Source organism: Amia ocellicauda, chromosome 1 (genome assembly GCF_036373705.1).
Source record: "Amia ocellicauda isolate fAmiCal2 chromosome 1, fAmiCal2.hap1, whole genome shotgun sequence".
Lineage (NCBI taxonomy): Eukaryota > Metazoa > Chordata > Actinopteri > Amiiformes > Amiidae > Amia > Amia ocellicauda.
In genome coordinates, this window is record NC_089850.1 from 38,796,548 (window position 1) to 38,808,807 (window position 12,260).

Here is a 12,260-nt window from a genome sequence, read left to right on the forward strand (position 1 = left end):
TTTATATCTACTGAAGTGCACCAGAGTACTACCCTTCAGGCATTATTAGTGAAAGGCTGTTAAAAACAGGAGATGAACAGTGAAAGTCTGACTTTGTTTGCAGGGATAATTGCTCAAGCAAGGGCATTGACTTTACAGAATTTGTCATATATATCCTGTACTTTAAATGCAACTTCTAAAGACATTTTACTTCAGAAAGAATGCCAGATATGTCGTCTGGCCATGTGTAAAAAAAAACAACAAAAAAATGGTGGAAAGGGTCCTTCCTGGGATTGCTGTACTCATTAAGGCCAAGATCTCTAAGGCCTACACCCAACTGATCCATTGTCCTTTGTCATTTTGTGAGTGGTCTATAATACTTTTTGTAACATGTTCTGTGATGGTGAACTTCATTTTTTGTCTCTCCACTGTTGGAAGAAGACTTCCCCCAGTTTTTTCCACTGACCACTTCCATCGGCCATTTAAATATGTAGAGGGAGAGAAAGGCACAGGGTGGTCAGATAGATGTGTGCGTTGTGTGTGTGTGTGTGTGTGTGTATTTATTGATTTCATTTTTTTGTCTTAGATTTGTGGATACATGAATTATACTCCTGGTGCCATTGCTCTGCATTGTAAGCAATATAAGTCATCAATCATGTTTATCCTCTGGAATCAAGCTTGCTGACCAAGCCACAGAGAATTGATGATTTATGAACTCCAGTAGTATGTATCAGGGGTCAGTAAATGACAGTTTAACATTGTAGTAACTTTCAAGACCTGAAAGAGATTTATGTTTTTGCCTTTACTTCATACAGTTGTTGGGAACTTTATAGTATAAGATTAAAAGGTTACAGACCCTAATATAAGCTTTCAGTCTGTAAGCAACCTTCTCAAAGTCCCTGTATATTCACTTTCATAAATCTGCCAAAAAATATCTCCCTAACTGGGCTACATCTAATCTTTCCCCCAAATGGCTATCATTAGTCAGCAGCAGTTCACTACCTCTACATCTCTCGGTCTAAAGAAGCGTCTACAACATCTCCCTCCGATTACTTTTCACAGCACATCCCTGGCCTTGGTGTCTGTGCTGACGTCAGTTTTATTCCAACGCGGTCAGAGTTTGCATCTGTTTAAGCTATTCTCTGAGCTATCTTCTCTGAAGTAATCTTTGTTCCAGGCCTTATAGAGTTGGTTCTTGAAACCGTCTTTGTAGAAAATTCCTTTCAGGCTTCTTATGCTGTAAGGAATCGCCCTATTCTGGTGTCGTGAACACTCTGTTAGAAAAATTTAATGTATAAATGAAGGTCCCTTATTAAAATAATCCTTGCACAAAAATAATTAAATATTCTCATTTATTTGCCGGGTGCAGATGTACCGTATTCTCCACTGACACGCAGCTTTGAGATTTCATGATATGAAGTCCCTTCGCAGCAAGCCACGCATCTGCTTCCTACTGTGCTAATCCTGTGCTCTACATAGGATTAAAGGACTCTATAACTTGACTACCTGCTGTGCCTTCATCTTGCTGCTGATCTTTTTTTTTTTTTTTTGTATACTTTAATTCAAAAAGTGAATCTCTTTTTGTCATCTATCTCATATCTTTCTATCACCCTTTGAATTATAATTACTCTGTTGGCACAATGCAGTGAATTGTCAAAGAACGTTTACATTGGCGTGCCACACAATAGTAAACCTTTGCCTAATTATGAAACATTTATTTTTCCTCCTCCTGGCTTCTGTAAATTCAAGTGGACCACTGATGGCATTTAATAGGAGGTCTCACAGCATCGCAGTCCGCAGGGTTCCTTTTTCTCCCAGCTTCAAGCAGACACTGGAAAAAGCCACGAGAACTGAAAAGATTTAATCTCAGCCTCTCAAGCAGTGTGTATGAGATCCTTGTATACATCATTTTGACAGCTGAGAATCTAAAATCTCTGAAACCTCTTGGTTTATCTTTAGCCATTAGAAGATTTAAGAGGATTATGTAGTGTGGTAGCCCCTGAGGATGAGTATTAAAATTAGGAAATATGTCTTCTCAAATTTATTTTTTAACATGCTTTTACCATATAATTGAGTACCACAGCAGGTTCTAGTAAAAATTTGCTGGCTCTTAACCTAAGAATAGTATTAGGACGGAAAATGTATTACCAAGTAGGTGCTACTACTAATGGCTTTTGGTTGTTTATCATGTATCACTGACAGACTGAACATTGGTCTTGCCAGTGAGGGTTGAAATGAAACTCCTTTCATAGCCTTTCTGAGTTGTAATGGATTTTATTTAAACAAATAATATCAATTTAATAGACATATACACTCACCTAAAGGATTATTAGGAACACCTGTTCAATTTCTCATTAATGCAATTATCTAACCAACCAATCACATGGCAGTTGCTTCAATGCATTTAGGGGTGTGGTCCTGGTCAAGACAATCTCCTGAACTCCAAACTGAATGTCTGAATGGGAAAGAAAGGTGATTTAAGCAATTTTGAGCGTGGCATGGTTGTTGGTGCCAGACGGGCCGCTCTGAGTAGTTCACAATCTGCTCAGTTACTGGGATTTTCACGCACAACCATTTCTAGGGTTTACAAAGAATGGTGTGAAAAGGGAAAAACATCCAGTATGCGGCAGTCCTGTGGGCGAAAATGCCTTGTTGATGCTAGAGGTCAGAGGAGAATGGGCCGACTGATTCAAGCTGATAGAAGAGCAACTTTGACTGAAATAACCACTCGTTACAACCGAGGTATGCAGCAAAGCATTTGTGAAGCCACAACACGTACAACCTTGAGGCGGATGGGCTACAACAGCAGAAGACCCCACCGGGTACCACTCATCTCCACTACAAATAGGAAAAAGAGGCTACAATTTGCACAAGCTCACCAAAATTGGACAGTTGAAGACTGGAAAAATGTTGCCTGGTCTGATGAGTCTCGATTTCTGTTGAGACATTCAGATGGTAGAGTCAGAATTTGGCGTAAACAGAATGAGGACATGGATCCATCATGCCTTGTTACCACTGTGCAGGCTGGTGGTGGTGGTGTAATGGTGTGGGGGATGTTTTCTTGGCACACTTTAGGCCCCTTAGTGCCAATTGGGCATCGTTTAAATGCCACGGCCTACCTGAGCATTGTTTCTGACCATGTCCATCCCTTTATGACCACCATGTACCCATCCTCTGATGGCTACTTCCAGCAGGATAATGCACCATGTCACAAAGGTCGAATCATTTCAAATTGGTTTCTTGAACATGACAATGAGTTCACTGTACTAAACTGGCCCCCACAGTCACCAGATCTCAACCCAATAGAGCATCTTTGGGATGTGGTGGAACGGGAGCTTCGTGGCCTGGATGTGCATCCCACAAATCTCCATCAACTGCAAGATGCTATCCTATCAATATGGGCCAACATTTCTAAAGAATGCTTTCAGCACCTTGTTGAATCAATGCCACATAGAATTAAGGCAGTTCTGAAGGCGAAAGGGGGTCAAACACAGTATTAGTATGGTGTTCCTAATAATCCTTTAGGTGAGTGTATATAATATATATATATGAAGGAGAGAGAGAAAACAACTCAACAATAGTAACCATCAGAATTCAAATTTAGTGAGTGAGTTAAACAGGATTGTTATTTGTTATTACCAAAAAAAAAAAGATGAAGCTTCACAAGGGTGTTAGAAGAGCAGGTTTTACAGATAGAGATTTATACAGGATATAAATCAGGCCTGTAAGTGTGAAAATAGAGTCCTGATTCCATCCCTATCAGAGCAAGCCATGAAACGATGTGACCTGCAATTTCCAAAGTTTTTGCAGAACCGTGTTTGTTATTATCAGCTTCTGATTGTTGATGCCGGTTGGTTTGACGCATTAGTCCTGTCACGTACTGTATGACAGACAGGGCCGCTCTGAGTAATGGAGCAGAAGCTGTCCTGCTAGCTCATGTATCTGTGTGGTGTCAGGAGCAGTAATAGCCTGATGACCTATAGCTAGTGGTAATGTCATCCCTTTAACATATACAAATCCAATTAGTTTGAGAAGCAAGTGACTTGTGCAGCTATCTCTGGGTGACATTTTGCTCTGTAATGTTTGAAGGTGCCTTCCTACTGGAAATGTGTACATATTCTCTCAGTGTATGCAAGGACAATTATAGCAGCTGCCTTTAAAAAGCAGTAGTTTTTTTTAGAAATGACAGGAAAAAGTATTTGCCCATGAAATATGCTGGGTAAAGGCCCATTGGTAGGAGGTTAGCAGCAAAGTGGGAGCAATATGTGAATAATTATAGAGGTGGTGTGAAGCAGGGACAGTCTTCTTCAGTGTGCCAGTATTGTACAGCAATTTAGCAAACTTTTTTTTTTTTATCACGCTACATAATGTGGTCCCAAATGTCATTGTATGAATAGCTATTAATAAACATAAATACATACAAGCTGTGATTGTGTTTTGGATTATTTTGTTTTCCAGAATTACCTCCACTTCAAATGTGTGAAGCAGAAAGTATGTTTATTTCATTTTATATTGTTTATTTCAACTGAATAAACATAACAGGAATTGTGTTGTGCAGTGCGTACGTGAACTAAGCCAGGGAAACTGTGACAGCAGGTCATGTTGTTCAAAGAAAACCTATTAGGAGACAAATGTCAAGTCAGCCTGTGCAACCATTTATTCACCCTGTTTATATAACTGCACAAGATTGCACATACTAAAAAATAAACTCATCTGTTTGTTGTTGTTGTTGTTGGTTTATTTATTTTTTTTCTTTTATTTGTTTAAATTATAATAAACTGGATTGCTTTGAACCCCAGGACAGTGAGGTGAGGCAGTTACATTTCAAACTGTTACAGTGAAAACTAAAGCATTTCCTTGCTGCCCTGGTGTTACAAGCAGCAATTAAAATCTATCACAGATCAGACAGGCTCTTCATAGGTCACATTGTCATGGCAGGTTTTTCTTTTCTTTTTTTTTCCTACTTTTTTTCCTATAAATCCTGTTTTTACTTAGAATCACTGGGGTATACGCAGTGAAGAAAAAGTGTTTTTTAAGGTCACGATAATATGATTTAATTAAGTCATTCACTGTAAAGATGTACAGTTAATAGACCGTGGATAAAGAATAATTTTTGACAGCGTCACAGGTTCATCCGACCATAATTGCAGGCAGTTGTGGCAGAATCAGGTTTTTATGGAGGGGGGGTGAACACGTGGTGGGTCATTTATTCAAATAACTTTGCTGAAATTGAGCAATCTGTGCTGTAAACATGTTGATGAAGTCTTCTGTTTTATATCCCAGTGATCTCTGGACTTTGAATTAAGAATACATGAATAATGCAGGTTCAGCAACACTGCATGTAGCTTTGTGGCAATCAGACTGCGAGGCCCATAGCCTTGCAACAAACAAATAAAAACCAGGAACTCTCATTGTGTCTTTGGTTAATCAGACCTGTAGAGTAGCCAATGCAGGGCCTTAATTTTACATTCTTGTTTTCATTCCAATTGCAACATGTTTTTACAAGGTTAGCAGCATGCTGTGTGTGAATTGTTGCCAGGCTAGACGACTAATTTTGGTTTGTGGAGCCAGGTGCCGGTTGTTTCTGCACTCCCTCACAGCTGCCCACTGTCATATTGATTTTAAAGAAAAGCTTGCAACATGAAACTGGAGAAGATCATCTATTATAATGTTCTATCATATGTGATGGATATATTTCTGCTCTTCTCTGGGCTATGTCCTTTTTGAGAGGAGTAACTACCAAGTTGAGTTCAGAAATTTCACCAGTTGCTTTCCTGCAGTCAAGTGAGGGTCTTTATCACAACTCTCATTCATATTTCTGAGATCACTGCATCTTCAAATTGAAAATAGACTATATTCATCCATTTCATGAACAGATCCCTGAATGAGTGACTCTCATTAGATATTATGTTGCGTCTTAGTTATAATTAGTCTCAAAAGTCTGGTTTGTGGTGGAAGAAAGTACCAGACTGAAGACACAACTTTGAAAACAAAGCGTAAAAATCATGAGCTGCAGGTCTCCGGCTTTAGCAGAAACTATATCCCAGCTTTCATGTATACTGTGTAAAACACTAAACCCAAGAAAAACAACAACCACAGCCACCTAATTTGTGCTTGGCGGGGTCTGTGCCCTTACTGTGTTTGTCTTTCTTGTCTTTCAGATATGATACTATCACTAACCTGTGGGAGACGGTGTCGCCGCTGCCCAAGCCCGTGCACTCAGCAGCTGCCACAGTGTGTGGAGGAAAGATCTATGTGTTCGGAGGAGTGAACGAGGCTGGGAGATCGGCGGGAGTCTTGCAGTCTTACCTCCCTCAGACCAACACCTGGAGTTTCATTGAGTCTCCTATGATAGGTGAGACAAGCAGGCTGAAGTCAGAGTCCCTGTTCTCCACACTTACTGTAATACAAGAATTTTAATCATAATAATAATCTTAATAATAATAAATGAAAGACCAAATCAAGTTGTCTGTTGACTATATTATATATTTCTCACTGCCTGACTTTCTGCTAATATTTTTTTTTTGTTTGTTTGTGAACTTCTATGTCTACTAAAAAAACAGGTGCATATATTTCTGTTACCGTTTCCGGTGTTAATGCCTCTGCGAATGCTTTACGCAAACAGATGTAGGAAGCGTTTACATGCACTCTGAAACGAGGCAAACCGTGCCTGCTTCCGACAGTTAAGACAAGGCATGCATTTCCTCCCTGTCTGTGGACTCTTGCAAGCAGTACGAGATGTATGACAGGAGCACTACTCCTGCCAATGGAGGCTGGTATTTGAAAGTGAGAATTTTTCAGCCAATTTCTCCCTTGTGGAGCCTGTGATGATCTGATAGGAGTAACAAGCATGATTGAATCTGGGAATAGTCCCTTGTGATTTGTCAAGTGGAAATGAGGCATCAGTTAACAGTACAGTACTGGTCTGCTTGGTCCATCAGATAATGGAGGTTGTGGTTAGTTTTTCTGCACATTTTGGATAGAAATCATTATCGACACTTTTGGGAATATCACAGTATTGCTCCTTTAGGACCTGCCTCAATGAGCTTTTTGTTAATTTAAATCAGTAAGGTCAGTGACCTGAATGCCTTCAGTACTATCCGTTCTTTAGTCTGAATGTATGTCAGGGGGCTTGAAAGATCTTTTTAAAAGTATTTATTTTTGTGAAGCAATCAAGATAAAAGCAGATTCACATCACCACATTCTGTTTTTCATTTTGTTTATTTTAAGTTTGTGTTTCCAATTTAATTTTTTATAGAGCAAAATAATTATTGTTATGATTATAATCTAAATAGGATGTTGCTCCAAAAGGAGTTATACATTGTCTGTCATAACACTGGATCTAGAATCATTTTAAAAGGAAACAAACAGGAGATAAGGCTGTATCCTGAAATGAACCTTAACACACACTGGCATCCTAAATAGTTTAAGCCACAGTTGATTGTCCAAATCCTACCATTTGAGTATACTTATCAAATTCTGCTGTCAGGCAGCTTTCAAGGTAGATTGCGTCTGGCGGATGTCATTGTAAAACTTGTTTCAAAGCAATTAGATGTGCAAATCATACGGTAGTGTGATAGTGCATATGGAGCTGAGAATAAAACAGAAGTTCATGTCATTTTCACATGACCCACAAGTAATTTGTCTCCCGATTGACAGTGATTCTTGAAGGCCACAGTCACCGATCTGTTTAATGTTCATTGTGCACTGAATCATTCCCTTCATCGCTATTGATGCAATTGCCACAACCTCATCTAAAAAACCATTTACGCTTATAAGTAAGTGGTCTTACGGCAAGCTCACATCACGTTTTGACAATTTTTTGCTATAAAAATTGCATTTTCAAGAACAGACAAAAGAAGGCTTATGGAGATGATCTAAAACATTTTTTTTTTTTAAATCCTTTCAGTTTTCAGAAAGCTGCATTTGTTTTAAAATGCATCCTCTTTGTTATGCTCTGTCAACCAACCTTTTAATAGGATTTTTGAAATAAGTAGCCAGGGCAAATCTTATAATGCTACACTAATGTGTTGCAGATGGCTAAATAAGAATCTAATCTCATTGATTGTAATGTGGTTGCACCTACAGCAGAAGAAAAGCCTCTGGCTGTATTTATTCTGGCTTTTCTTTATTGCTTTAGCTTTCTGCAAAAGATTCTCATTGTCAATATTTCAAGTACAGCAGGGTGTGTATCATGTGATACAGGTATTCATTATTGTAATCAATTTTACATTAACAGTACATTATATTTTATATTGATTAACATTTATATATGCACACGATGTACCTGTTAAAAGATTAATTATGCTTTATAGAGAACCAATTGCCAGGTTTCACTGTTAGTTGTTGTTGAAGCCTCAGAATATAATTGTCCCCACTTTTTCTAGAAAACAGGCGTCTATCTATGAAGAGAGGCAAGTCAAAGTCAAGTATGCACTCTAAATACTGTATACCTTTGGGTTCCCTTGCCAGTGTTTGTTTGATATTAACTTGACACTGCGCATCCAGTAAGGGGAACAGCAGTCGCAAAGAGCAGCCAGGACAAAGACAATTTGAAAGTAGATTCAGAGCTGCTATCTGTGCTCCACACAAGTGTCTGCGAGAATTGACTGGCTAATTATACACACCAGTCTGTGTGTTCATTCAGAGCCAAAGGTGTCTGAGCCATAATGGAAGTTTAGATGGAAGATAATTAACTGCACGTTGGTACCTGTGTGATAGGACTTCAGTATGTTATTGCTTGGGCACATTTGAGTAGCTGTGCGTTTATTTACAGATTCATGAAAGTGGATTAAGTTCAGGGGAAAAAAAGAAAAGTACAAAGGAAAAAAAAAAGGAAGTCACTTAATTTACAGAAGAAATTCCCTGTACCTGATGAGGATTAAGAGGTTAATCATTTCATTGCAGAAAATTAGATTATGTATCTGGCCTGCAAACTCATTAAAAGTCCTGTGTGACCCGCTCGCCTGGGGAGATCATTAGGATTCATAATGGAGATGATGACCTGTTCATTAACTTGTTGACACAGGAATTAGCAGACGAGATTTTATACTTTAAAATTTCCATCTTTACCTTCTAGTAATACTAGGGGTGTCATGGTAGCTTTGAGGAAGACTTAAAATAACCTTGTCCTGATGTGGTTTGCTATTCCTGGTGGGCTGCGCGTGTGTGCGGTGGAGCCTCGATTTATTGTTCTTGATTTGGTTGTTTCAGCCCCCCAGCTTTAAGTGTAATTCAGAAAGCTGTTGTGAAACCTACACCGAGCGAGGCAAAATTACATTCAAATGGAAAGCATCAGATTTGGCAATTGATATTCAATTTCATGAGCTGGTACATTTGCGACATTTGTTTTCTGACCCGCTTTTAATTAAACAGCTTTACTAAATGTGTTCTACGACTCAAACAGGAAAATCTAATTTGGCCAAGAATAACAATTCAAATCAACAGACTCAATTATTCATATAAAAACGATTATCTAGGAATAGCATACCCCTTCCTATCTCGCTTTCCTTGGCAGTCATAGGGATTCAACTTATACATGAATAATTCACAGTATATCTTAAAATCCTCACCTTCTCAAATAGGAATATGAGTTCGGGAATCCTGCATTGACCTTTTCAATGTGCATATATATATTTATTTATGTTTATGAACCAGAGCAATAGCCACGGCCAAACAGCTGGTGAGTTAAGACTGTTGCGGTTTAATTATTAATTACGTGAATTAATGATTTAAATATTTCTCCTGGTTAATTATGTCTAGGGCCTGAAGGACAGAACTGCAGTGAAACCTCTGAAAGTAATGTGTGATTTTGGATGCAGATGGGACGGCATTGGTAATCAATGACGGGGCCGAGCCATTGATCCAGATCATCAGATTAGCATAATTGCAGTGTTTACGATTTTTTCAATAATATTAAATGCTGCAGCCAGTGTTGTTATGGGATGGTAGGCAGACACGAGGAAAGGTGTCAGAGGCTGGTTATTAAAATAAATTTCTCTGAGTCTGTGTATGCTTTTTTTTTAACCTCTTAAATGTTAATTAATTCATGTATTAATCTTGACCTTGAGTAGCTGAGTATGTACAATGTAAATGAATGGTGCAGAACACGTAATTAAAGTTTGGTGTGCACAGATTAGCACCCTTTAAAAATCCAAATATGAATAATCTATGCATACGATAGTTTGTACCAAAGTTAAACGAGGATGTAAGTATACAGTTGTGCCGGAGTGCAGTTTATGCTTGAATCAATGAAATATAATTGTGAACATCTTGATATTGTTTAGTAAAGTACACTTTTCTGAATGCACAGTTATTTGTTCAAAGAAAAATTGTTCGGCAGTACCTCAACCAAGGAGATGCATAGGTTGAGTGAAACAATTAAAGACAGGAAAATAGATGTTTTCCAGTATGCTGAAGTGTAACAAATTCCACACACACACTGTTTCACTAAGAATTTGCTGTATGCTTTTAATTATCCCAATGTTAACACCAAAAGCATTATTCCTTAAAATTACTGGTAAAATGGACAAAGAAATTGTAGCTGAAAACATCTCAGCAGCACTTTGGCGCCCTCTTGTAACTAAAAGACAGGGTTTTGTTATTTTGAAGATTAAACCATTTTATTTAATTTAAAAATAACTATATATAGGCCTATAGCATCTGTGTTTTTAAATGCCATGGTGTATGATAGCTTAGATGGACTTTTTGTTTTTTAATTTCCTCGCATTCTCTTAGTTCACAACATATATTAGTTTTATATTTTAAAGTCTGTTTGTGTTGTTGTTTTTTTATCAATTCTTAGTTGCTAAATAAATTAAACGAGTGGTCTTGAGCTCTATGTTGACTTTTGGCATTTCGGAGGCATTACACAGTGGAGTTGTGGTCACAGGTGGAGCTCAGACCTCACAAGACCAGGTTCAAAATAAATTAATATTTTAAAGTCATATGACCTTGTTTCACCTGCAGCATGAAAAGCCAAACATTGAATTTGGTCTCAGATGTGAAACTACTAGATTAGTAGTTATCTAGTAGTTACTATTATTTTCCAAATTAAGTTTTCTTTGAGCTTCAGCCTGTTTTAGTATCTGAGCTCAGAGAGTTAATGTGGTACACATTTTAGTGCAAATGTTTTTTTCTTGTTTTATTTTATTCTTTCTTAAGTATACCACTGAATCTGTTTTATGAACACTATCATTAAGCTGTGAAGTGCTCATAATGGGCCACCCTGTATTCTCTCAATGTACTCAATGTAAAGCCAATAGGCTTTATTTGGTGTGCTGTTAGAGACAACAGAGGGGGCAGTGTCGTATCCTCGTCCGTGAGATCTGTGCATGAAGTCACATTAAACAAACAGGGCATCTGACTGTTTTTCTTTTGTTTTGGTGATTTTGTTATGGTGCTTTGGACAGATAACAAGTACGCTCCTGCCGTCACCCTGAACGGATACATCTTCATCCTTGGAGGAGCTTATGCCAGAGCCACCACCATCTACGATCCAGACAAAGGAAATATCAAAGCGGGCCCTAACATGAATCACTCCAGGCAGTTCTGTAGGTACGTACAACACATGCCCAGGAAGCTTGAAGCTTTGCCTCTCCCTGTACAACATTGCCATGGTGCTGCATGCATCTGAGCAAAAACACTCCCTCATACCGATTTGGGGACACACAATCCATTTATTTTGCAACAATATGTATATTCTTCCCATGTGATAATAAAGTACATCACATTTCCAAATGTTTATAAATATATTTATACACACTGGGAGCATCAGTTTTGTAGTAATGTAAAAGTACATGAAAGAAAATGTCACTTAATAATGTTTACATATTTTAATTGGAAATATTCTGAAATGGAGAAATTCTAAACATGATCAGGAAAGCTAAGGTTTTACCATATTATTACTGAACTTATTTTTGAGTTTTAATTTGTTTAAATTTAGCAATTCCCCTTCATTTAAGTGCAATCAGAATAAATGTATATTTGATCTGAAGAATTAACAGCCTCGATTTTGTCGATGTTGGCAGGCAGACCAAATTATACTATTACGCAATGTTCCTAATTATTATTAGGATAAAGCTGGAAATAATGAAAGCTAAAAGGAGCTCTGTATTCTGAGTTTTACATCTGCCGTTTTTTCAAGCGGTGTGAAAATAAATTGTCACTTGACATTATTAGAATTTTCTGCCAAGTAATTGAATGATTAAGACGAGACGACGGAAGTGTTGACTGGAACGAATCAGTTCTTCTAGGAGACAGGCATTGCATTCCCTTCACAG

General features: G+C 38.0%; 1 protein-coding gene across 1 annotated transcript in view; it reads left to right on the forward strand.

Annotated features, from left to right (window-relative positions):
• Positions 1-12,260, forward strand: part of klhl29 (kelch like family member 29) — a 202,132-nt gene that overhangs the window by 186,512 nt on the left and 3,360 nt on the right. The window contains exons 12-13 of the mRNA XM_066704121.1: positions 6,141-6,334; positions 11,391-11,535. Coding sequence (XP_066560218.1) covers positions 6,141-6,334; positions 11,391-11,535 — 339 coding nt within the window. The remainder of the gene's footprint in view (positions 1-6,140; positions 6,335-11,390; positions 11,536-12,260) is intronic.